Source organism: Platalea leucorodia (assembly GCF_965183815.1).
Source record: "Platalea leucorodia genome assembly, chromosome: 2".
Lineage (NCBI taxonomy): Eukaryota > Metazoa > Chordata > Aves > Pelecaniformes > Threskiornithidae > Platalea > Platalea leucorodia.
Genome location: NC_138824.1, coordinates 67,021,868 through 67,049,560, shown reverse-complemented (window position 1 = coordinate 67,049,560; position 27,693 = coordinate 67,021,868). Strand labels below are relative to the sequence as shown.

The window sequence follows — 27,693 nt, the reverse complement described above, 5'->3', positions numbered from 1 at the left end:
TTCTTTTACCAAAAAATGAGCGAGGGTTGGGTTCTGGCAGGCGTCTGGGAAAACCAGGTCGTGGTCCTGACCGAAGTGGTGTCATTTGGGGAGTAATCAGTGAGAGATTTCATGTTTATTTAAAGGATTTAAAACACACTTTGAACGGAGAACACAAGGCAACCTTAAATATATAACTGCTATAGTGCCTTGAATATAAGGTTTTGTTTTGTGTTTCTCCACAGCCTCGAGGGACCTCCTATTTGTTTTATAGCGTGTCTCTCTATTCATGGCTCTGGCAGGCTAAATGTAGCAGACTTCGCCGTCTTTTCTCCTTGAACTGCTCAAGTAGCACATTGCAGTGAGATTGCCTGTTTAAGTTGCAGCAGCAGATGTTTTTTTCTATTATTTGGTTTCCTCTGTGTTAACCCACTGCCAGCTCCTGAAGCCCTCACTCAGGACGCAAGGCAGTCAGTCGAGGCATATTTAGTCTGGTGGTTTCTCATGAAGCCACATTGCATACTTGGGTTAGAAGCCAACTGTACCCTGGGCTGCATCAAAAGCAGCGTGGCCAGCAGGTCGAGGGAGGTGATTCTGCCCCTCTGCTCTGGTGAGACCCCACCTGGAGTGCTGCGTCCAGCTCTGGGGTCCTCAGCACAGGAAAGACACGGACCTGTTGGAGCGGGTCCAGAGGAGGGCCACAAAAATGATCAGAGGGATGGAGCACCTCTGCTATGAGGAAAGACTGAGAGAGCTGGGGTTGTTCAGCCTGGAGAAGAGAAGGCTCTGGGGAGACCTTATTGCAGCCTTCCAGTACTTAAAGGGGGCCTATAAGAAAGATGAGGACAAACTTTTTAGCAGGGCCTGTTGTAATAGGACAAGGGGTAATGGTTTTAAACTGAAAGAGGGTAGATTCAGACTAGATACAAGGAAGAAATTTTTTACAGTGAGGGTGGTGAAACACTGGAATGGGTTGCCCAGAGAGGTGGTAGATGCCCCATCCCTGGAACTGTTCAAGGTCAGGTTGGATGGGGCTCTGAGCAACGTGATCGAGTTGAAGATGTCCCTGTTCATTGCAGAGGCGTTGGACTAGATGGCCTTTAAAGGTCCCTTCCAACCCAAACCATTCTGTGATTCTAAGTTCTCTCAGTTATTGGTTGGGACGTTTCAATCAGCTTCTGCACTGAAATGTTTGTCTGCAGCAGTTGGCCCTTTCACTGGGACCTCTGCACAGGATTATAATGGTAAAATTTACCCCTTAGGATCCAGTGACTGTTTTCTGCCTGAAATGACAGACTCTCAGAGCATACCTAGGCTTTGTAAAGGCTATGGCCAGCACATGAGAGATCACTAAATATTTTCCTTGGTAGAGGCTGCCAGCCATTCAGCTTTGTTTCAGAGGAGATTACTTGTAAGATAAAACTCTGTATTGTGTAGGAATTTTCTATACATCCGCGCCTCTTCATCAAGATTAACTGGATTAAAGCGGTTTAACTGAAACCAGAATTTGACCTACAATGCCAGCAGTGTGTTGACAGTACCACTTATTAAAGAGCACAGAGTCTGGAAGGTTTCAGGTTTTGCAGAACATGAGGGACTTCGTGCTGACACGGTTAAACAGCTGGCTGGTGTTACCCACCGATTCTCTGGGCAGCGATAGCTGCGAATTCACTGCTAGAAATCCAACCTTACCCTGAAAATCGTGTATTGTTTAATGGAAGGGCATGTAGTTTGAGAATGCTTTGCTTTAAACAATGTGTTACTAGGAAAAAGAGGTCTTTGAATGTCTAAGTATTGATGGATGCTGAATGACAGGCTGAAGCAGCACGAGATGTGCAGAAGGTGGGAAGCTATTTTAGCTGTGATTACGAAATTGGGTGAGCTCAGCATGGGACGTTCTTGCATTCAAGTTTTTAAACTTCCTAAGAGAAACAGTGTTGCCCTGTAAAACTGAGTTCTTATTCTGGTAAAGCAGAGGATCCCAAACATACCTATGTGACAAGCTGTGCCTTGGAAAGCCTGCTGTTTCTTTCTCAGTTGTGCTGCAGGGATCGACTGCATTTGCCCAGGGGAAGTTTGAAACATTTTTTAATCTTGGTGTGTATAAAGATGGACCTTATAACATAAAATGCAAGTTGGGCCTGGTTGCCATATAAATCACAAAATAACCTTGGGAGGTGCTGTTCTCTTTAGAAAGAGCATTTCAGCCCATTGCTGAAGAAGATTAAAAACACCTTTTGCTGTTCTGGGATGATAAACATTGTTGTTCCCTGTTCTTTGGGGAGCAACGCCGACGTGCTAGAATGATGCTATACCTGCTTGTGCTCCTTTTGTCTCCTTCTGCTGAGCATTTCCCATGGTATCTTCATGCTAACTGCAAAAGTCACTTCTGGAAGTGTCAGATAGGCTCCTACCACCTCTTGGGAACGCCTGTAGTGTTCCCAAGGCCTCCTAGGATCTCAAAACAGTTTCAGAGAAGCATTTCACCTCCTGTTCCAGGTAGGAGTTGTGCATAGCTCAAGCGCATATTGCCTGCACCGGTCCTCAGGTGTCACAAGGACTGCAGCCCTCCGCAGCACCATCAACCAGGATCAGGGCCTAACCATTACATCCAAGTCTTTAGTTAAATAAAACAGTAGAGCTTTAGTTAAGAAGTCTTATTTTTATTATGATTAATTACTACTTATATGGCACTATAAATAAGCATGACACTTTCCAGGGTATATAAAAGATTACATTCAGTTTTCATTCTTCATGGTGCCATTGTTAGTGTCGGCTTAACTACTTTTGTTCTCAAAGTTGATTTTAAAGTGGTTGTACCTGCAAACTGTGATTTTTCAGGCTCTTACTGATGGTTCACACAGAGCTGACTAATAGCGCGCTGCTGGTTTTTGTCTTTACTACTTTGTGCAAAATTAGATTCTCTGATTAATTTTCCTATTATTAGCTTTCTGTGAAGGCAAATGCTGCAGTATCACTGTTGTGATCTGTCAGGCCAGGTGACCTGGGGGCGATAGTTCTTCTGAATGGCTGCACGTAAGACAAACCATCTCACGTGGTAGACAAACCACTTTTTAAGAGTTTTTGCTGTGAGATATAATGATGATTTATGATCTGTCATCCTGAAAGTTCCTCTTGAGGACAGAAGGCGCTAAAAACTCTGCAGGTCACAGATCTTATGATGGTATACATTTGTTATACCTGCACTGGCTAAAGTCTGTCCCAGCCCCTTGTTTCTTCAGCTCATTTGCAATGAACTGAAGTATGAGCTGAATGTACAAGTGCTCTCTCTCGCTTCCTAGGGCTGACTAAGAAGAGATGTGTTTTAAGCACCGCTATTGATTTAAGTGAAATGTGTTGCTCTTGAAAGATGTTAAACAGAGAGTGACTGTAGCAGGTTGGATGGTGAGGAGCAAGGGAGCAGTGCACAGCCCCTGCTGCCCTTCAGGCCGTGGCCCTTACCAAGCCTGGCCACTGTGACTGAGTTGCTCGTTGGGCTTACTACTGGCTATTCTAAATGCCAGACTGCCTTCCACTTTTCCATCCCAAAGGGATCTGAGCAGGCGTTTCATGCTCATGATTTAAGTTGCTCTCAGCTGATTTGGGTGCTTTCGATGCCAAGATCCGGGTGCTAGTAATGGGGAGCACCCTGTCTCCTCCTGCTGATGGATGCTCTGCCACACAACCTCTGTCCTCTCCAGCACAGCTGCTGCGATTTCTGCAAAGCTCTTACAGATGGAAGAAAACATATGCTGAAGTGCCGCCCAGCCTGCTCGTGGGGAGCTTCCTACTAGTTGGAAGGCGTAAATGTCATCCCATGCGTCGCCACTGAATCTTTGCTTGAGTAGACTGGGAGATTTGTGTGATGCTTCAGAGTAATGAGGCAAAAAATTAACAATATGTGTTTTAATTATTATTTATGCTCTATAGTAATGGTTTATGTTTAATTATAGGTTACCACTGAGATGTGCGTACTTTTCGTTACTTTTTCCTTTCTCTGTCTTTTCTTCTTTATTGACTTTTGATTTGCTTTGGATGTTTACACTTGGTGGTACTTCATGAAGGAGATAAATGTGTGTTCATTCATTCAGAAGAACAGACTCTTCAGATATATATTGGGAGGGTGGGGCACGTGGAGGTGTTGGAGAAATTTGAAGAAATGCAACAAGCAACATGCCAATGTGTTTTGCTAAAATGACTTAAGTAAAAGTCTAAAAAAATAAATTACTGTCCCTAGCAGTGCTCTTATCAGGCTATTCCAGCAGCATGTTCTGAGGTTGTTTGGCTTCATCCGTTCCTGCTTCACCTCTAGCTCTGACTATGAACAAGACCTATGAGGTGAAGGGAAGGAGGAGTTAGACACTGTTCAGAAACCTTTTGCATTTTGCCAATTTTTTCATCCCTTCATCCCGCTGAAACAGGGGTCAGGTGAGGGTGTTGCCGAACAGGGTGGGCAGCGTCACACCTGCCTCTCGCAGGGGATCCCCGCGTGCGGGGGGAAGCCCTTGCAGCAAAGAGGCTGAGGTTTCCCTTCTTTGCATGGCTTGAGCCACACAAGGCAAGAGTGGGCAAGGGAAGTTACCCTTCAGCATTAATGTGGCTTTCACATGGCAGAAAAACAATTTCCTTTCTTCTGCTCTGCTGTTGCAGGGAGGAGTTGTAGCTGGAGCCTCAAGAGGTTTCTTGGGTTTCAGGAATCTGAACACAAACTTGGTTTGAGTGAAGGATTGGGTCATAGCATTTCTGTCTGGGTTTAGTAGCTGGAGGCCTTGCCCCTGTGTATTTTATTTTTGGGTATTATATAATGCAATGTACTGATGTCAAGGAATGGCCTTGGACTTGCCTCCGGTGTGTTTCTGAGCCAGCAAATCTGGCCAGCCTCTCTGATAATTTTGCACGTGGGGCTTTGATGCTGTCTTCGGTGTACACCCTCCCTAGTCGTGCACAGACAGAGAAACTGAAGGCACACTCACCTTAGACATCCAGGCTCTGTTTGCTCTCTCAAGAAAAATTGGTTGTACGGGGAAGCTTTTATTTTCGCTTCCCAAATAGTGTGAAGCAGGAAAAGCATGTTTTGTAGGCACCTGCACTGTACTTTGGGCAGGCATCAGACGTTTTTCTAAGTAGTGACCTCCTTCATCAAGTATCGCATGCAGAAGCTGGCAGGCTTTGGCCCATGTTGGAGCTTGCATTGTTTTCGAGCATATTGGGGAAAATGTCTCTTCTCCGTAACTTTCGAAAACTTAAGACCTACTCTACCTGTGCAGCTCATACTCTACCAAGCTTTCTACTGGGACAACTTATTGGAAACAAGCATGTTTGGTTTTTTTTCCCCTCCTTTTGTTCTTCAGGATACGTAATGAAAAATTCTCCAGCGTTGCCACTTAATTGCTTCATGGCTGTTGTTTGTCAATTTGCCAGCAGGTTTCTGCTTAACTGCTGCCATTTGACATTGCTGAAACACAAATGCAGAATGATTGAGTTGCCAACATATCATTAAGTCTTCTGCAAGGGGAGTTTTCAGCATAATAACGCTTCAGGCTTTTACGTCAGTATTGATTGCTGAAATAGAAAATAAACCTTTGGCAGTATTCAGCATCGTGCCAACGCACATTTACTGGCAGGAAAAAGAAGCTGGCCATTGCCATTGACTGTGACTTCATCCCTTCCTTCCTTCCTTCCTTTCTTTCTGACATTCTTTATTTCTATACACACCCACACAGATTTTTGAAATTTAATACACATCATAGCCGAATTCCAGTTAACCTAACAATAAATCCACAGGGCAAATCGATTTCTTGATACAGTCAGATGCGGAGGCTGTTTAATTTTGCGGCCGCCTGCGTTATGCCCAACCAGATTTCATGGCAGCTGGGGAGGGGGCTGATGGCAAGCGTCCCTCAGAGCAGGACCGCAGGTCAAGAGCTGACTTGGAGGGAGATCGTGGGGTGGTGGTCTCCGCTGTGCTCCTCATGGGGCAGCCACGCTGCTCCCATGTCAGTCCCCAGATGCCAGGGAGGCCGCAGCAGAGCCAGGCACTGTGGGGAGAGGAGCAGCATGATGTTCCTGGGGCCAGGCTGGGAAAGGGAGTTTCCCTCCTGGGACACAGAGTTGCAGGAAACCCCAAGATGGGAGCGTGGTTGAGAAGGGGCTTCGGCTAAGGCGCAGGGGAAGAAAAGGATGGTGAGGGGGGAGCATGGTGGCTCCGTGGTGTCCACCGGCTTTTGCAGCAGTGTTGCCCAGGCACAGGAGCAACAGAGGAGGGGTGTTAGCTCTGATGAAGCAAGAAGCAAGAGGAAGGCGTAAGCACTCCTGTCGTTGCTCGAGGAACATCACTGTGTGTTTGTCACTGCCCTCCACCAAAACCATTGCCTGCCTCTGTTTTTCTTTAGTCTGGTCCCTTGGATGACACTTTGCAGCCTGTTTTAGATTAGAAGATTTTGTAAGAAGGACCACCTGGGCGTGCTGAAGATGATGATGTCTGACTGAAATGCTGTTGTGTGGAAGAAAGAGCTGAGGGGAATTAGGACAGGGCATGGGGCAGAGATTTCGAACAGAAAGTGGGAAGGGCATGCTCCCCAGCAAGGCTTTGGGGGGCTTGCCCATGAGTCGGAGGTCAGTCCTGGCTGATACCTTTCCCTTTGTATTGAGGGAGTCAGGTGAAGAAAAGGGGGGTGATTAGGCCAGAATTGCACTGTGCAAAGATTTGGCGAAGAGGGAATCATTGGATCATAGGAAGTTTTCTAAGAATCACATAACTGTTGATGGGGAGTGACATTACAACTAGCAAACCAGCAAAAAAATTTCTGAAATATGCTTAATGCTCCCTCCTTTCAGGTGTAGTTAAGAAGAGCTTTCTGAATCTGATTTGCTTCTCACTTATGGATTAACCAAAAGTAGGAACAATAATGGGAAACTTCCCAAAATCTGCTTCTTAGGGACCAGGATTCATTAATATAATCTGACCGCTGAAAGTCCACTGAAAGCTGGACCTTTTGGCCAGAAAATATCAGCAAGGAAGCTTCAAGAGTTTATGTTGGATGTTTTTTTTGTAATTGTGATATTGAATTTCTCTCTTTGGTCGATTGGAGCAGACACTTAGAGCTTTAGAACGAGAAAAGCGGCTTTATTTGAAAAGGGTTAGAGGACTCCATTATTTCTTTACCTCTGCCTGGGCCACAGTAAATGCAAGCTTTACCTGGGATGCTTAAATCAAAATGGGTACTTCTGACCTTATGAAAAGCCTGGGAAACATCTCAATTGCAGCAATTTTTCAATAGAAGGGTGTCTTTTCCACTAAACAACATGTTCATTTTAAAAAATGCCTCTACAGATTTTTAGTTGAAAAGCTATGGCTCAGAATTAGAAAAGCTGTCTCTGATAATTGAAACGTTTTATTTTGGAAGCACCTTCCAACTGGCAGTTATAGTTTAAGAACCTTATGCACAGATCTTCTCTGTGTAGGACAGTCCCCAGATGACATGGTCCATAACTAAGCCCATGAAAGAGAACAGGAACACAAGCACCTAAACTGCAAATTCCCTGGGGTGCCACATTAGGGTCTCCAAATAAAACAATGCCAGATTTCAAATTAAAATTTTTGTCTTGCAGTTTGTTTGTTTTGCTTTAAAGTCTGCATTTTCATCATGTTAAGGTATAAACAGGCACCTGAATCATCTTCTAGCCAGCTCAATTAATCAGTAATAAAACCCAGCATGTGTTTTGTAAGAATTTCATTGACGATGTGTGAGACTGAATAAAATCCAGCTTCTTTTTCTGTAGCTCTGGGGGCTGTTCACTTTTAACACAGTAAAATGAGGCTTGGGAAGAGAAAGGGGTTAAAAAATAAAGAAACTGATCTGACCTGGAATTGCTACAAAGATCTTGGGAATAGGAAGGCCCCTTCTAGGGTAAGCGATACGGAGCGTGCTTGCCAGGCGTGTGCCTGGATCAGCAGTGGTTCAGTACGCACCTGGCAGAAGTCTTACTCGGTGTTTGATAAATTGTCTTCTCCCAGCATGAGTTAAAGTAATGAATCTTTTGTTTCTAAATTACTACAAGGCTCCACAGTCTTTCAGCTTAATATTTTTTTTCTAGTTTCAAATAGGTAATGCAATCTATGCCTTACCTAAGGAGTCTGATGGTATCGTAGGCTTAATCTTTTAAATGCTGGGGAGAGGGGCAAAGCTCTGGTGTCAAGGGAAATAACCATCCTGGCAGAGAGAAAAATATCAGTAGGATGCCATCACTGGTTTGGCACAGACTGTTTGATGCATGCTTTGTTAGCTGGCTGTTGGTTTTCTTTTCTGGTTTTATGCTTTTTTTGTTCCATTTGAAGGTGCTTCTAAAATACTGGTCTTTAACTGGGTACCTTCATTCAGATACAGCAAAATCCAAAAGAATAGAGAAAAAAAAGGAACTGTAAATTGGTAATGAGAAAACCGAGAGCTGGGGACACATCTGAATGAAATTAAATCCCCATCCAGACAACACGAATAGTGCTCTGTAGAGCTGTGCCTGTTTGATTGCCTCATTCACTGTGTGGTGTAGGCAAGAAGATCTGTTGCACATGCTTTCCAAGACCTGCACAGCTACTAACGCCCTTCCTAATAAAATGAGTAAGTTAACGCCTGTATGTGAAGGTGCACTCAGAAACTTACTTTTTGAACAGCGTGGTATCTGCCTGCTGCAGCGACCATCTGGCGCCCAGAAGCAGCCGGAGGAGGCTGCGCTGGCAGGCAGCGCAGACGGCGGGCTGGTGCTTCTCCTCCTCCTGCCGAGAGATGCAGGTGTAAGAGCATAAAACCTGCCCTTCCAGAGCAGGTCCATTTAACGCACCCGTTGGGATCAAAAAATGCCTCTGCTTGTTGGTTTAACAAATACCATAAAAAGTCATCCCAGCATCTCATTTTCTGGCTGGGGTGGGGAAATGGAGTGTTTCTGTCAGGCCACTCCACCTTCTCCCTGCGGAAAGCACCCGAGTGCTGTTCTTATGCACAGGAATGTCATCCAGAAGTACAGGCGTAAGAAACACCCAAGGGAATACCAGAGTATTTTATTAAACATACCTTTACTTTTTCATTGGCCCTATAGGACACCCCATTGACAGCCAGTGTACAGAGCAGGGAACAAACTACTCGTAGGCATATGTATATGCAACAGAAAACCGTGTCATTTTTATAAACACATCTCTGAAAAAAAGACTCTTATGAAAGGTTGATTTTACAGGACTCCTTTAACATCGCCTGTAATATGTGCTGCTATGTATTTGTGCTGAAGCTTGCAAGCTGGCTCTTAGCTCAAGCTAAATGAAATAAAAAATGGCATAGGATAACACAGCGATGCACCTTTTCTCCCCCAGTATAGGTTAAAGAGCTATTATAGGGCCAAAGCCTATAGGCAGCTGTGTCCAACACACTCCCAGCTCTGTGCGGTTCAGCGAGGAGGGGAGCAAGTATCCAGGGAGGGCAAGGGCAAAGGCTGCATAAACCCATACTTCCACCAAAAAGTTATCTGTGCAGTCACAGCCTGGGTGAGACTATCTTGCACTGGGCCAAAGTGAACTCTGGGAAGAATTCTTCACAATCAGGTCGTTCCCATCAAATAGGTTTCTCTTTTCTATCACACCAAACTAATCACTTTTTAGGCTTTTTTTCTCTTGTGCTGTGGTTTTTTTAAAGTTTGTTTCTTGCTTTTAATGAGAGTGAAAGCCTCAGAGCTGTTTTTAGTTCTAATAGAAAGATTTGAAGCATTCGGCCTATTCTGCTTTTCTGCAGGGACATTAATTCATAAGCAACAAAGAATATTATAACTGTTTACAGTAGCCCTCAGTGAGCAGCGTGAGACTTGGGGATTTTGAAAGAAGTAGGAATATTTGGTTACAGAATCAAAAGCCAAACTAAAAGCTTCAAACTCAAAAATGTTTGGAGTTGCTCAAACAAACACTATGAAAAATTTTCAACTTGCCAACTTTTAGAACCATGTGAATTTTCAAGCTTGTTTTGTTTTGTTTATCTTCTGAGCCTCAGAAACCAAGGCAACCCTGAAGGTCAAAATGTATAATATTTTACCTTTAGACATGTCAAGTTTTACTTGTTTAAACACATAGTCCTGCTTACGTAGGATATTTTGCAAATGAACAGATGCTTCTTGATGGTGTAAGCGGTACCGCGGGTTTCAGCTGAGCTTCAAGGGAACCGCACTGCCTCCTCTGACATAACACACTTACCTTCTCAGGCTTACCATCACACGCATCCTAGTTTTCCTGCAAGATCAAGGGTATAGCGTTATGCAGCAGTCACCTGCAGTCATTGGGGTAATTTTGTCACGGATCATCAGTTTGCTTCTACCTGAGAGTGACTTTAAAAAGGAAATTGGTTCTGGCTCAAGTTTACTTAAAAGTGTTGCATATTTTCTTTCCCCAGAGTGTTTCTCAGCTTCCCTATGGCAAAGCCCTCTACACGTATGAGGGAAAAGAGCCCGGCGACCTCAAGTTTAACAAGGGGGACATCATCATACTGCGGCGGAAGGTGGATGAGAACTGGTACCACGGGGAGCTCAATGGGAACCACGGCTTCTTCCCCGCCAGCTACATCCAGTGTATCAAGCCCCTCCCGCAAGCTCCACCTCAGGGCAAAGCACTTTACGACTTTGAAATAAAGGATAAAGATCAAGACAAGGATTGCCTGACCTTCACCAAGGTAGGGGAATAGGTTTTTTTAAAAGAAAAAAAGTTTAGAAAGCTGCTTCTGCAGGGACCGATGGGGCACATGGGGTGCTGGCAGCCAGGCCTGCAGCACGGTGGTGCTGGGACTGGTGGGGCATCTGCCTGGCCTCCTCGGGCAACTCTGCCCAGGGACCCCCTGAACTCTGTTTCTTTCAACTGGTTTCTTTTATGAAAAAATTAAAGCCCTTCAGCTCAGGCAGCCCAGTGGGGACAGGCTGACGGGGCTGAATTTCCTTGATTAAGTGGGGCGTCCCCTCATGTAATGTGCTGAAGGACATTGACTTCTCCCAACTTGTAAATCCTCCTCCCTGAGGAGGCAGAGCCTGCTCAGTGGCCCTGCAATGTCCCACACGCCAGCTGTGCTGCAGGACTGGGTGGGTGTAAAGCTTCCCCTCGCTGCAAGCCCCATGTTAGCGTCTTTGGGAAATTGCTCCCGTTTTGTCTAAAGGAGAAGCCAGTGAGATAGCTCGTGCCATCAACAGCAAGGCCGGTATAAAGCCAGTGAAACTCAACAAGTAGAACAGGCTAGACACTTTCTGAGATCATTTTTCTGTGTGAAAAGAATACATTTCATTGAAATGTTCTGCAAGAACGAATCAATTTCAGAAAAAATTTAATGGAAATATGTCTTTTAATGTTCCTGATTGAATCAGATGTTCCAGTGTTTTAAAACACCATTCAGCTTCAAAATGTATATTGCATCATACCATATACCAATTAGCAGTTGAAATACACTATTATCATATATCACAGTATTTCCTATTTTAAGAACATAAAGACATTAAAAAGCAGACATTTAAAAAAAAGTCTTTGTTTTCTTAAAACCAAGATGTTTAATAAATTCCATTTGGAATGAGAGAAAACTGAGATATTGTAATTTCCTTTGGATTTAAAATGTCACGTTTTCCCTTTCTCTCCCACCTCCCCACCTGCTTTCTGTGTCCCCCTCCCTAGCAATTTGTGTTGACCTTAGATGGACTTCATGGATATCAAGAAACCCACAGTAAAATAAAGCATATCCCCTAATGTTAATTTATGGCACTGAATGCCATGGAGAACCTGTTCATTGTCATTTGCTGTTTTATTTCAGCTGTCTGTGGTTGTTATAGTATCACATAAAGTAATAACAGTTATGCTGGAATTGAATATGAAATAGATGATAAAAATATCCTTCACCAGGATTTTACTGACCTCCTCTTCTGAGGCTACTTATTATAGCTGAATGAAATATTTGCAGCATATAATTTTCTCACCGAATGTATCATCTTTTTTACTTGTGCAACGTTTCTCAGCAGAACGCAATTTCCTAGAATGTATGCTTTCTTATATTTATTTAACAAAAGATTTGTAAGCACTTTTGCTCTACAGCAAGTGAAGTGTTTGCTTGCAAACACTGTGAACCCTGCGACTACCCAGCCTCCCTGGAGCCATGAATCCTGCGAGAAAGTGGGCTGCTTAGTGAGAAGTAGCATCTATGCACTAACAGAAAGTTAGGCAGAAGTTACCTTTGAGATCCTATCAGTAAATATATATTTGCTGGCACATTGTTTTCGGCACTGCTTGCCCAGAGGTACGAAGATGACTTCTCTGAGAAGCAATCTTCCTTGTCCGCTTAAGGTATTCATTGCTTGCTCGATCTAAGAAACTTAATAGGTATGGCAGGCAGTTGCGGTCTTTTTTGTCAGAGCAGGTCCTTTCCTAGACACTTTTGTATTTGATATATTTGGTGCCATATATTAGTATACCTCCCTTACAATAACTGTCTTTGTATACTGATAGTTCTCATTTTCTTGGCTGTCCAATGTCATTCTCACATGGAGCATTTCTTTCTGCTCTATAGCTCTACTCTCAATTCCTCAATTTTCCCTTTTTTCACCCCTCGTGTTATTGTCTGCATCCTTTTATCCCTGATGACTGTGTTTTCCCCAAGGGGGTTTAGTTTCTGTTCTACTGCTATTTTCTTCTTTAGCTCCTTCCACTACATGCACTGTCACCTTGTAACTGTTTTTATGTCTTGCCTATTGTTCACCCTGACAGTGAATAATCTATTTTTCATCTTGGGACTTTACTGTCATGTTTTCATCAGTTTTCTCAATGCTAATTCTAGCTGTCACCCGTGCTGATGAAGGTTCCCGTTTAGCCCAGGTTTTAGATCATCTGCTGATGCAGCAGAGTCATGAGCACTGTGTTGCTATAGATGTGATTTGTCACTCGGAGCAATATTCATCATTTGAATGTCTCAGTTTGCATCTGAAGATGCTGGACCTGATCTCAATTTCATTTACGCTGTTTGTTCTTTCCTCAGGTAGAGGAGTTGCATCGGCATACCGTTTATACAAACGAGTATAACCTATTTGTGTCTCGCAACTCATTTAATGCTACCAGACACTTGTAATCGGATTTTACTTGTAAACATATAGTAAAGAAGAGTTTTCCTCTGAAGAGAAACTACAAGAAGAGAACTCAAACATGGGGATCTTCTGGATCATTATGTTTTGTTGCTCTTTTGCTGGACTTTGCTTTTTCCCCTCCCCTTTGTTACGATGCAGTCAGACTATCTGTCAGTGCAGTAAAAGAAAACAAAGGAAGGATATTTGAGGTTTCCTCTCACTAGCTTTTTTCAAAATTAAAATGTCTCGTTGTTCCAGAGGTGGATTGCAAGGAAATTAAGTCTGTTTTATGCTGAGCTTCATGAGCAGTGCTGCAGAGGGCTTCTGCCATTTACCCATTTTCATCTCCTTGTAGACACAACACTCCACAGATAAAAGGCCAAAGATAAATCAAATATAATAATTTTTTATGTGTAAGTATAAAACTGGAAGGGACAGAGAAACCTCTATCTTGAGTATCCAGTGCAACAAACAAAGCTCCATCCTGTCATTCTCTTACACCATGCGGACTGCTCCCCCCAACCCCTCCTCCCAGTGTGGCCATAGGTACAGGCGTAGGGGCCCATCACGCTTCCCTCCTCTGCAGTGGCTACAAGAAGACGAAACATCCCAGATCTGTGACTTAACATATTTTTCCTCAATGTTCGGCAGTGATCAGCCAAATCAGTCAGTTAGCAGTTGTTTTGCTCTCCATAATGATGGGTTCCAGCCTTGTGTCAGCTTTGCACCAGTTTACCTCCAGCAGCTTCAGAAGTGTTACTCCCGATGTTCGCTGGCGTGGTTGCAATCAGCATGTGGCCTGCAGAGTCTCATTGTATGCCCTTGGGATGTACTCATTTAACTCAGCTTTCTAATGTCTCCTTATGTGATACCCCAGTATGAGCCTGGGCTCCTGCTGTCTCTGTTTTAAACAATAATCCATCCTCCCTTGGGCTATGCGCTCTCTGGTACAAGCCATGCGCAAGAGGACTCTGCTCTCAGCTATAGCAGTGCAAATCTGGAGTAATTGCATTATTGTCTGTGTAGTTACTCCAGCCTTAGACTGAGTCCAAACTCAGCCCACAGTTTTGTTTTGGTGTTGGACCACCCTTTGCGTGCATGAGTTCGCGTGGCCCTTTGAAGGCTGAGTCCCAGTGGCAGATGAGTCTCAAACCTGTCAAGGTAGCATCAACTCTTTCCCGTGCTTTATTGCTCATCACATTTTTAATAACATCAACTATTTCCTTCATTTTCCAACACTTTCATTCGCATCCCACAACAGTGTTTAACAAGTGTTGTGCCAATCTTGGAGCCGTCACATCCAATGCTTGTTCCTGGCTACAGCGCAGCATCCCAGCCCCTTAGTACTCGATTCCAGCAGCATTTGCTGTGCACAGAGGAACCATCACGGCGGTAGCCAGCGATTGGGATTCTCGTGCCAGCTGGCAAGTGGTGTCAGCGGACGCACCAAGCACCGCGTGGTGCCATCCTGCCATCTCTGAGATCTCCCCAGTGCTCTAGATGGAGTTGTTATCTCTGCAGAATAGCAGGCGCATCTGCTTTGTATTGCTTCGTTAATGGCCGTTAATGACTAGAGTAAAAATCAGGCTGTGAATCATGACTGTTATTGGACACAATTTTGTGCTGTTTTGTCAGCAAAAGGGATCATTTCTACATCAGTCGGATTGCTTTTTAAGTGATTTATCTTTGACTTCTTTTCTGATAATGGTTGTACACTGGAACTGCAGGTCCCACGTGCCTGTCGCAAGGCTGCCCAGCCCTGATGAATAGAGAGAGACTTGAGCAAGTAGGAGAGAGCAAATAATTAGAGACTTTAGCAACAGGCATAAAAAGAGCATGAGGTATGTTTGTCAAACTACAGTGGATACCATTGGCTTTTGAAATGAGATTTGAGGCTTGGATTCCTTTATGCTGCCTGGAAATCAATTTAGTACATGTGACATAGTGAAGTTCAGAAAGTTGAAGTGGTATGCCAAGAGAGCTGTGGCTCTTTGCTATTCATGATCCTTTTGGGAACCTTTCTAGGAATTTATAAGTAGCATGGCTATCCAACTAATTTAAGGTACTAAAATAGTTCATGTTGAAGCTCTCACCAGACCAGTGTATAGAATGATGTCGTGGGCTTCAAATTCAAAGAAGCTTTCTATTAATAAAGAATTTCAAAAGATGTTTTGGGATTTGCTGTAATTCCTGGAGATTTTCAACACGCCTCTGAAAACGAATTCTGTAATGGAAAGCATTCTCAAGGATTTGCACTTTGCTCTCCCACAAAGATACACATTTCGAATGTCAGCATATCTTGGGATGTGCAGCTATCTGATTTTCTCATATATGACCATGTTCAGCAGCCAGACTTGGCAGAGCCAAACTAAGATCGGTATATGGAAATGCTTCCAGATTTCATAGGTCTGTAGAAAGTAAAGTTAGAAGGGATCTTCAAAGGTCACTTGTTCCCTGCCCCATCCTTGAGCAGGATCAACTCAGGATAAACCTTTTCTGCCAGGTGCCTGTCCAGCCTGCTCCAGGGTTGGAGATTGCACGGTGCCTCTAACAAAATCTAGTCGAGTGCTTCTGGGGTTTTACAGTTAAAAAGTTTTTTCATAGTTCCTTATGTGTGTATATATATACAAATATATATGTACACACATATACTTACAAATGCATACACATACGTATGCGCATACACACATGAGATTATATATGTATACATAAACATATAGTGAAAGTGTAGACCCATTGCACTTCGGGTTTTTAAAAAGTCTTTTAAGAAAATAGCTGAGCAAATACAGAAAGTGGGAACACTCAAAGCAGGTTCTTGAAGCGATGCAGTCTTTTATTTTCCTCATTTACCCCCTTTACCTAGATTCTAAATTTATGATAATCGGTCTTTTGTAAGAGCATGTGGAAACTTTGCAGAGACGTATTACTGTCAGCTCTTTACACAGATCAAAAATGGTCTGTGCAGACAGGTCTTTGGAAGGGAATGCTATCTGTTTCTTCAGGAAATTAAATGCACAAATTCTTTTTGCATCCTTCCAGCTGCAATAAATAGCTGAAGGACTCAGTCTGTGGCTGTTTCTCTGAGCTTTCCCCTAATGGATCATTGAGATGAATAATTCAAAGGAAACATTTAAACTATTTCGAAGTCCACATGTTCAAAATGCACATGTTCAAAAACTGCAAAGTACATCACATCACATCTCTGTTCTGGTCATTTTCTATCAACATAAATCCACGATCTGAACATCCTGGATCAGGAATTTGTGGGGTTTTTTTCTATGTGAAAAGTATCTGCAAAAAACCAGCTCCCTTCATCTGGCCAGTTAACATGGATAGCTTGTTACATGGAGGGTGATAGACTATACGTAGCTCTTATTTTCCTGGAGTGAGTGGTGGAAATAAAGTGAGAATGGCAGGGAACTCTGTCTCAGCTTTCTGGAGGAAGATGTTTTCTTCTTTTTTATACATTTCTGCACAGGAATGGAGGAAGATCGAATGCCATGAGAGAATGAACGGCATCTCAGCAAACTTCACTTGGCAGCTTCTCTCAGCCCACTCTTTTCCTCTGGCCGTAGGAGATCTGAGCGCGCAGGCGGTGCCCTGCAGAGAGGGCTGCCTTCTGTAGTCTTTGTAGCGAGCAGAGCTGGCTTAAGGAGGGGTTTAGTATGACAGCCCCAGCAGGCAGACGTGGTAGCAGAAATCCATTGACAAGTTGAGCAGCTCAAACTGGGAAAACTCAGAGTCTGGTTCTAGTCACCTCAGCTTTTGTAATGACTGGTATGTTCTAGGTTTTAACTCTATCAAGAGGAACTTTCGGCAGTATGAATCTTATTTGCACTTTGCTTAATCTCCTGTTTTATAATCACAGAAAAGTTCATCATTTTTTTGTACGATCCCTTAGATTAAATATAATATTAAAATGCCATTGGTTTTAGAAAACGAATTTGTATCTAAACTGAAGTTGATCCAACAGCTGAATGCAACTTTTTTTTTTACTATGTTATCCTTGGCTTTTTACCTGCTTTGCACTTTTACCTGCTAATATTTTTTTTAAAAAGGAAAACTGACATCAGCAGTGCAGGCTAGTTGCTGAGCACCTCATGCTATACCTTATGCTTCTTGCTGGAAGTGTTTCCAGGACTTCCTGTGCTCTACTGGTGCTTCCCTTTGAATCGTCTCCTGGAGCAGCCAAGCACTGCAATGGGCTCTCAGATGCACAGGGGCAGCTTCATGCTAGAGCGTTCTCTCCTTTGGGCTAGAGGTGACCTCCTGCGTCAAACATTCTCCCTGTCCCTGCAGTGAAGCCAGCAGTTACCTATTCCCACCCGCTGTCCCTGGGCCGTTGGAGCTGCTGGCAGCTGGCATGAGCTGCACCGGTCTGCAATGCTCTTCAACGTACTTTGGATGGGATGCCTGGGGTGGGATGCTGGGCCAGGGATGCTGCTGGGCCAGGATCCAGGGAACATTTTTACCTGGCTTATGGTCTCTTCTGTGTACTCTCTCCCTAAGCTGTCACGTGCATAACTAAAAACTGGCATTTTTTGACTGAAAAAATCTGATTATGTATTTTGTGCATCTCTGATTTTAGGATGAAATTTTGACAGTCATCAGGAGGGTAGATGACAACTGGGCAGAAGGAATGCTGGGTGACAAGATTGGCATTTTCCCTATCCTCTATGTTGAGGTAAGTTCATAACAGGTCGTGGGTGCTGGTCTCGATGTCTCGTGGTTTTTTTGTGCCCACAAAGACAGGATCACTTTGAAAATTCTTAAATGAGAAGGACAAATTATACCAGAATAACTGAAAAGGGAATTTTTTGCTGCTGTCCCCTAAGGCACTGTGAGGATACACTCAATTCAATTTGAAGTGGCCAGCAAAATGTATGCCCTGAACTAGTGTTAAAGGCTTCCCATGTAGTGCTTCTGGTGTAATCTCCACAATACACAGGGAAAACAGGGGAGGATGATTGCAGTCAGGGTATCTTGCACACACCTGAAGAGAGGCGGGTGCTGCTGGCAGGTGGGAAGCAGTGGTGCAGGCTCAGCCGTGCCTTGAAAGCACAACCCTTTGGGGGGGGCACTGTGGGTGTCCCCGGCCCCATCAGGAGCTCGGGCAGCACCGCCTGTGTGCCCCAGGTCCCTCATTCCCTGTGCGACAGACCCATCCTTTTCCTGAGCACTGTCCTGCAGTCATTTCCACAGAAGGCTTATTTCAGAGTAAATGCTGAGACTTCGTATCGTCTGAGCAGACCCCTTGTGCCACCTCTTCCCACTGCTGCACGCCCTCCTGCTGGTGCCCGTCCAGCTGGGTGCCGCTTGGGAGAAGGGCTGCAGCGAGCAATGGTGGCCCATGGTGGCCCCGCTGGGGATGCTCTGTTGTCCAGGTGCCAGGTAATGCCTTTGGGGAGCTTTTCTCCTTCGTGAATGAACCAGGGTTGCAAAGAATGGGTGGGCACCACACATGTATGTATTTTTTCGAGGTGCTGCCACTCTGCACCTGGTGCTGAGAGCAGTATCACCCTGACTCTGCTCCCAGGCGTAAGCTGGTGCCACTCTCCGGAGTGAAGCGTCTCTTGTGCCCACAGCAGAGCCCTCCCTACTGTGTGTGGCTCTGATGCCTGCCTCCAAAATTACTTCTCCAGATTTCTTAGTTAATGATTTGAGACAAAATAGAGATAATTAGTGCCTGACTACCTAATTATTAGCTCTGACAATGACCAATTTGGAATAAACCATCATTAATATACATTGCGTTCCCACAGTTGACAAGAACAATAATATTAAAACCAGAATGTGTAGGAGCCGTTATTGGGAAACCAGCTGCCTCATATAAGTTAATGACTAGGTTTCCTCTATTCTGAACGCGTAAGACATTTTCAGTTTGTTGTGATTAAATGAGAAAGCTGAGTTTCTCCCAGATTTCATCCTTTCTCTCTGTCTTGTCCCGGAGGAATGCGATGTTACTGTGCTGAACTTTGCTGCAGAAAGAGTGAATTGGGGACCTCTGCACAGCCAGACACTATTGCACCCCACCAGCTTTCCCGAGCTCTAGTTTTGCCTGCAGGCTGTAAAAGCTTGCACTGCCTACACACCGTACAGCATCCTGATCCATCTCCCACCCCTAGGTATCTGTTCTTAATTACTGCTCTCGTAGGGTGAAGGCCTCGAAGCCTTAGAGGAACAGCCTGTTGGGAACACGTGCAATGTTGTCTCACTGAAGTTCTCCAAGCACTATCACATTCTGGGTGGCCACGGAGGAGCAAAAGGTAGCACTGTGCAGAGTCAGAACAGCAAAGCTGGAAGTTTTTAAAGAGATGCAAACAGTCAGGCAGCCAGCACCAGGGGAGAAGAATGCACATAGAAATGTGTGTGTGCACATACATTCATACACAGACACACACATATATAAAATAAATGCAGCCATATACATTTATGCATATATTTACATATATATGCATGTATAAATTTGAAATCTGGAGGCTTGAAAGGCCTTTTCAAATGAGATAGTTGGGTGACATGGGCACAATACTTCTGCCGTGGTTTGTAAAGCCAAAGGGAAATGATCCTCCAGACAGAAGCATCAGCCACCTATTTCATCCATGTCCTGGTGGATGGAGGCCTTGTTCTGAATATGAGATGAGCTTATGCAACTATTGGAGTTATACAATTATGTTGCTGTTGCCAGCTTCAGATGTTACTTTACATTAAAAATTAAGAGGAATCAGCAGGCCAAATCCCAAAGAAGTTTTGAAAAATCTCAACACCAATGTTTATAAAATAAATCCATTAAACAAGTAGTACTTGAATCTAAAACCACTCCTTGAGTCTGTCCAAGTCCATTAAGTGGTTTTCAAAATCTTGGCAAAATGTGCAGAATAAGCAAAGCTTAACTCTACGGTAGCCTTCTGCTTGTGTGAGCTGATGGCTGAAGTGCGTGGGATTTCACGTGGCATCTGAAGCTGTACACTCTGGATGGAGTGAATTCCAGCCTGGAGCTCATCCCTAAGGGCAGGCTCTAATGTCCCCAGCTGCTCCCACGGCCCAAGCAAGAGCTCTTACGCTTGCTACAGCAGCCAGAGCATTAGAAAACAAGCCAGTCACTTCAAGGATCTTAGAGCTGAGCATCCCAGAGCTACAAACACAGAGGGGACATAATCCTTGTTGTGGCCCCACTTTGGTGAGACTTCGTCCTGGCAATGTTCTGCCATACCCCTCACACGGATGCTTGCAAGAAAGCCTTTTGCAAGTACCCTGTTGCAAAGCATTTGCATGCATGAGGCACAGCAGGGTGGGAAGGAGGGGAGTACCGCAGCCCCGCTGGGGATCAGCAAATTCTTCATCAGGACCCCACTGGCCTCCCAGCACTTGGGCTTGTCAGCTGGCCCGTGTAACAGCCTGCTGTGTCTCCCTAGGCTCCTTCATCTGCTTTCCACCCTGTGCTTGCTGAATCTGAGAGTGGTCCACTCGCGTAAAGGATTCTGTGCCTGGGAGGGCAACTTTTAGAGTGAGACTGTGGTGTCACAAAGCAGTGGCACAAAAAACTAGTCGAAGGCATCAACATATATCTGCTTCCTGCAGTCTTTGAGGAGGAAGTCTGTATCTCAGCATTATGTGTGGTTATAGGCATATAAGTGTAACGTGGCATGGATTTTATGCTTTATTCCCTGCAAGTGTCCAGCAAGGGTGCTTGCATGCCTGCTGTGTCTGACAGCTCTCTGCAGAGAGGCTTTTCCCTGCCTCTGTAGTGTCATCTCTGTCGCAACCTCAGAGAAGCTACAATCGTATAAGGAATAAATATTTGCAGCTCACAATGGTGACTTTCACAGAATGAGTCACACACAATACGTTCTGTCAGGGAGAGTTTGCACTATTTTTTTTCTTATTTTGTTGCTGTCCTTCGTCTCCACTAGAAGTCATTTGGGCTGATAATTTATGTTTTAATTTGTCTACAGAAAAACACAACATAATCAATTGATTCTCAAGGTGCCTTCTGTCCTGAAATAAACATCTTATTAATAATCCGTATGGTTTGAAGTCATATTGTTGCTGGGAGGAGTTTTGGACCTCCAAGGAATTCAAACTCCTGCCTAAATTTCTTTCATTTTACTGTCTTCAAGCTAGCTCCTTCATTCTTAATAACTGCTGTTATTATCTCTGTTTGGAAGTTGTAAGCGTTGTGCTGCTGTGTGTAAAATTGAGAATAATGAAGAAGAAAGTGTGTCCTAATAGATTTAAGTGTCTGGGAATGAAATTTGAGGGCAATGGTGTGCCGAGTATTTGGAGGGACACCTCCTGCTCAGATGGGCAGGAACTGGAAATTCAAAAAGCTGAGCTGTTAGACCAAAATTTCTGACTGAAGCTCCCAGTGCAAAGAAGTATTGACCGAGATCAAGAAGCCTTATGAGTCTGTGGTAGAGCAAGGCAATTATGTTGAGCGCTACTGTGACTGTAATATCAGCAAATTACAATTGATGAAGTGCCAGCCCATTGTTATAATGTTTTATGGCAGCAGGGGCACTGAAAGCTGTGATTAAGTAATATTAGGAGTTTTAAAACTCTCTTTACAGAGCAGTGAAGCAGGGTAATGGGGATCTTCTCCTGTTCTTCACAGTCACAAAGAGAAAAAGGTGGAAAGGAGGTCTAGGAGAAAGAGGGAGGAGGAGAATGGGCAGAGCTGAAGGTTTCAGTGCCTTGGAGTACAGATCCACAAGACTCCCCAGGGACTCAGGGGAAAAGAATTCTTGCAAGTCAGTGTTTAAAAAGAGTTCAGCCAAAACAAAACAAAACAAAAAAATAAAATCCAAAGTCAAATGTATTTCTTAAAGACAACAATGATTTTTCTTTCCAAAATTAGCTTTGCAGAGCAGAGCACCACCTTTAATGATTTTGTGCTGTACCACTGGATCTACCAATCATCCTAAACCAGCTTAACCCATACAGGGGAACCTGAGCACATTTACCAGGATCCCAGCTGTGGTCATTTGCCATCTACCCAGCTGAATTTGTCCCTAGCTGTATAACTATGTACTTTGCTGAGGGTAACCTTTAGTTTGTCTGCAGAGGAATGCAAACGGTTGAGAGTTTAGTGTCTGTGTGTGTGTGTGCAGTTAATCTGATAACTTGGCAGCTCGCAGGAGGTGATCCAGGGAACCACTCTGAAGAGAGCAAAGCCTTTCCCGTTGCCCAGCCTATAGACCTGCTTGACTTTGGGATTCTTCAGCATTTTCCTAGCGGTGCGGCCCCCAGTCTGGCATTCAGTCTGGATGGCAGATTTTGTATTTTTTTTCTCCATATGCAGATTCCCATCTTAACAATTTCCAAATATCCTGGAAACCCCAGGGACAATCATCACAGTTACATTCTTGAAAACTCAGAAGTGTGCGTGTGTGTATTTCTAGGTCGAATAGATGTTTTGACCATTTTCAACAACATCAACAAATAATTGTTGCCCTGTCCGCTTCTTGTCTATGTTTTCTCTCTCCTCAATCTGTTTGGTTCCTCCCTTCAGCTGCAGGACAGATGGGTCCCTATGGGACTCTCATAATGAATTCAACCTTGATGTTTGACCCATCATTTATATATGTGTGATCTCTGTGGCAGCGTACTCTGCACTGTTCAGAGTATCCTTTATGAAATCCTTCCAAAAAAAAAAGGAGCATTAGACAGACATTAGATAGTAATGTTTGTTTGGTGCCCTTTCCAAAAAGAACATAGGATCTCTGTTCTTAAGGACTGTCAAAATGGTTCATTTTAGCCTTGCTAGTATCATTTAATGCTAATAAAAATGGAGGCTTTTGAAAGGTGGGTAGAAGGAAACTAATGTAGATGATTTTAGAAAAGCTAACTTACTAAATCTCAGAGGACCAAATTCATCCCAGTAGTAAGTAGGTGTAACACTAATGAGTTAAGAATTATACCCATTAACATCAGAATTGATTTTTTTCTGTTCTCTCTCCTTTTGTGTGTCAAATAAAAATGGAATAAGAACCTTGTAAAGCTGACAATAATATAAGCTCTAAGAGGTGTTCAGCTAATTTCTGTTGAAAAGCTTTATTGATATGCATTTTCAAATTTTGTAATTACATTGTTTTAAGACTTTCATTCCTGCACCTTCATAGTTTCTAAAAAGTTGGTCCTACTTGTTTTCCTCTTGCATAGAATATGGTAGAATATTCCAAGATACTTTTTGGTATCAGATTTCTGCGTGAAGGGAGTACAAAATACAGTTCCCATGTTTCACATTCAAACTAAAACATGCAGAAGTTGTTTTGTAGGGCTGCAAGAGGGACCTCAGTAAGAACCTATACACCTACTACTACTTTCACATCAATCCATGAATAAAACTTACTGATTTAAAGTATTGTCACACAGATACTAAGTAAAATAATTTAAAGAACTTCAAATAACTATGACGCCAGTCAAGAAAACTAATGTTATTAACACTCAGAAGGGAGAAGAAGATTAAACGTACGATATATAATAATATATAATAATATGTATATTATATATATACACATTATTTTTAATTTCTGGCCCATCTTTTCTCCATAACAGCTCAATTTCTTCTTTTCCCTTTTGCTTATATAAATAAAGAACCTCTTGCTCTTTGTTTTAATTTCCTGTAAATTAATGTAAATGTAAATTAGCATGACTGGGCAAAAAACATAACTTTTTTTTACTATTTTTTTTACCTTTGAGTAATTTCTTTTAGGTTTTCTGTTAATTTCTAGCATTCTTTATGAGATGATCGTTCATGCAGATTCTGTAAGACTTTCCTCCATCTTCAGGACACAAAATGGAGCTGCATTGTCACCTTTTGACTTAAATGCCAAGTTTCCTGTACGTTAGATTAGCTGAGCTCCTCAGCTCCATAGGCCTTTTCTGATCACTCACTCCCCTCAGGCTGTTTCTGGACAAGTCAATGCAGGATTGCTTTCTGGTTTCTGCATCAGGGATCACGTTCCTCCAAAGTTCATCTCGGGTGGGTACCACAGAGGGGGAAGCCTGCATACGGAGGTAGGTGGGAGTGCTGTCACGATTGAGTCATTCTCCAGCCTAGACGGTCATGAGACCTGTGGTGAGCCGCGGTGAGAGCCAGCCCGTAAATTTAGACATAACCATAGGCTGTGAAAATTTGCCTTTTGGGAATTGACAGTTTTAGTTACAGGTCTTCTCTTGTTTGTCCTCCTGCCTACTTTCACAAAAATGAACTCATAATTAAGTTATTCAGATTTATATGTTATGACCAATCTTTCTATTCATCAAAACCACATCCAAACTGTTATCACCTCTTACTGTTTCAGGGACAATTGAACCAAAAATTGGCCAGCTGTCATATTCAGGAATATCTTCCCCACCCGCCCCCCAGTATCTGAACATCTGAATTTCCTAGATTTTATTTTGTAAAAATAACTGTCTAGGGTTATTTATAGAAGGTTTCCAGCCCAGCCAACTTAAGCACACAGCCCTGGCAAATAAGCCCATTTCATGAATCTTTCAAAAGCATGTATATCATTTTCATATCTGTATGGGGCATTTTTGAAGCACTGCCTCCTAGGTGCCAAATATTGAAGTGCAAGTTAAGTACCTAAGTAAGATGGACTGACTTTTGCTCTTGATCTGATAAGAAGACTTTGATCTCTAGCCACAGTCCACTCAAGGACTTCCAGCACTTCCCCTGCAAAATCCTGTTTGTCATCCTTCCCAGTGCAAACTGACTGGGGACTCGCCTCCTGCATTTTGCATGTGCTGCCGCTTCCCCGTGCTGTCAGCACACTGCACAACCATCAGCCCTTCCCTTTACCTCCAGCTCTCCTGAACTATGCTTGTGCTTGAATACATGTTTTCCAGTCCTGGGTGAAATTCTGTCGTTTCTGTTATTTTTACCCTGACTTTTGGTTTCTGCCTCAAAGTTGATGTTCTCCTATTATGGCACTGGGGTTGCTTTTGTTACAAAACAAGCACCAGTGGTGACCCCCCAGCTTCCCTGGACAGAAAGAACAAAATGTCTTCACAAACTGTTGCGTCTCTACTTGATATTTTCCTTCATTTTAGTGTTTCCTTTCTCTTTACTGTCCTTTCATCCTTTTTTCCACTCCTTTTTTTAAACTTCTAAATTTGCAATTGGATGGTGAGTGAAGAGACATCTGCCAATGTGCAGTCCTACTGGCAAGTCACACCAAGAAGCAGCAGCAGCAACAGAACAGTGGTTCTGCCCCCAGTAGCACTTTTGAACTGGGAAATACTCTTCCAAATCCTTTGCGAGACCTTGCAGGTCTCTAGGTACCGTTCATCTGACCAACAGATAGATTTCTACACCTGAGCTAATTGTCTGGATTCCCCCTTACCATCGAGAGAGACAGCTGGGTGCTCGTAGGGAGAGAAATAGGCATTGCTGCTTAATGGAGACATCTAAAACATGTCAGATGAGCCTACTTGTAGAAGACCCTGCTTCTCTTCATCAATTAGGAAGGGAAGGCAGGGCTACCAGCTCCAGCCTAAGGGAGGGGGAACTACTCCTTGTCTCCTGTGGTTGCTCAGGCTCTGAATCTGTGCTCTGCATGGTGTGAAAGGGAAAGGCCCACAATGTTCATTGCACATAAAACCTGCCATTTCACCAGCAAAGAGTATCTACGTTCAAGTCAGTTCTTTGATGGCATAGGCAATATTTATCAATTTCCAAAAGTGCCCAGCTGTCATATACCTATCAATGTTTGTTCTGATTTTGCTAGGGAACCTTAAAACTTCTGTGTCTTTCAGAAGCAACAAGGTGCCCTGAATGAATAAGCTTTTGTCAATGCTTAGACACAGGTACAGCAAATCTTGGGGAGGCTTAGGTGCACTCTTTACTACCCATTACTTCCTTATTCTGCTCCTGGGATATCTGAAACCTGCCATGGGTGTTGAGGAAGTCTCTTCCACAAAAAAAAAAAGGTAGATGTTCATGTGGTCCTGCAATGTTTCAAGTGGAAAGATACCTCAGGCAAAGCATCAGTCCCTTTGGCCTTGTATCTACTCAGAAGGACCAACTAAATAAATAGCACATTACTTAAGGTTTGCTTTTGCCTGTGCAATTGGCAACAAACGATTTGGACTTCCCAGCGGTGCTCAGCAACCTCATAGCACACAACCATTGGAGTGAAATGTTTCAGCAATGGCGCAGATTTCCGAGGGCTAGAAATTAGCATTCCCCATTGAGCGTACCCGCTATCCCGGGGTCCTGGGGCGGCTCTAGAGCACATCATCAGTAATCTGCTCTCTCTAGAGGAGGCACGAGAACAGGGCTTTTGTCTTTTCCAGCCATTGATCACCTCTGACAGCTTCTAAAGATTGCTTCAGCACTGCTGAATTCCTGGGATCTTTCTCCTTTTGAAAAGAAAGTATCTTTCAGTCTCACTTACCTAGAGCTAATGCATGAATGTATATCAAGAAGCTATATGTCAAGAGATACACAATTTGTCTAGCGGTTAATTAAAAACAAAATCCTAAAGGATTTCATTATTTCTCACACAGGCATTCTTCATTTTGTTTCCTAGTGTCCTTGTTAGTGTATGTTGCACATCTTAATTAGCTTCCTTCTTGGGGAGCTTTCCTGGTGCCATAAAACCCTGAGAGTGGAGATCTTCAATCCAAATGTAGCCACAGAAGGAGGGTGCAAGGGTTTTGGGAGATGCCCCTGCAAACTGATTGTCTTCTCTGCTCCTTTGCTGGTGGCCACAGCCCTCTGAGCAGAGGGCAAAATATTTCTGTGTGTGTCAGCCACAGCACTGGTGCTGGGAGTGCCAAAGAAAAGTGAGTCCAGTATTAAAATCCCAGCCTGTGAAAAGACCTGGAGGGGGTGGAAGCACACATTGTCCTTTGCTGTGCCTGTGGTGGGTGGGATGACCTCCATCAGAGGGACAGCATGGGCAGTTGGTGTCAGTGACACCGTAAATGATTTCCCAGGGAGCCCCCTCTGGTCTCTGTTTTCAGAAGATAGCATGTTACATAAATATTATTCTGCCATGGCAAAGAGTCACAAAACGTGGTTAAGCTTGATCCTTTAAGCTTTCAAAGAGGAGTAGTTTCAAGAATAATAGTTTCCTGATAGGATGAAGCTATGAACTGTTTTTACTGCTTTCCTTACTTCTTATTCTGGAAGCTCCTGGAATGGTTGAACTGTCTTTATTCTCGGCACAAAGAGACCCAGGAATGCATGTGTGTGCTGAATGCATGCTTCAAACAACAAAAATAACATGTGAAGTTGATTTTTAGCCTAAAAATGTCATTAGCTATGCCAAAACCAGATGTTTGAGTTAAGTCTGAAATCCCCTAACATTTTGTTAGGTGTTAGAGCTGAACATTGAGAAAACCAAGTTCAAAAGACTAGAGGAGGAATCAGTACAAGCAAATTAAAAACAAAAATCAGAAACAGGGGGGATAGTTGGAATTAATGTGGAGATCTCCATCTTTTCCAGATTTTCTCCAGAACACAGGATTCTTGAAGGCTCACCCCTTTGTGTTTAGTCTATCCTGTAGAAGAAATTACATACAAGTCCTTGTTTTTGCTTACTTTGTTCCTTTACAAAGTAGACCAGTCATTGTTTATTTTATGTTCTG

The 27,693-nt window shown here is 43.5% G+C and overlaps 1 protein-coding gene across 1 annotated transcript in view; it reads left to right on the top strand.

Annotated features, from left to right (window-relative positions):
• The window catches only part of SH3RF3 (SH3 domain containing ring finger 3), a 248,411-nt gene that overhangs the window by 147,659 nt on the left and 73,059 nt on the right, over nt 1-27,693 (top strand). The window contains exons 2-3 of the mRNA XM_082337659.1: nt 10,404-10,679; nt 17,684-17,779. Of these exons, the coding sequence (XP_082193785.1) occupies nt 10,404-10,679; nt 17,684-17,779 (372 nt within the window). The remainder of the gene's footprint in view (nt 1-10,403; nt 10,680-17,683; nt 17,780-27,693) is intronic.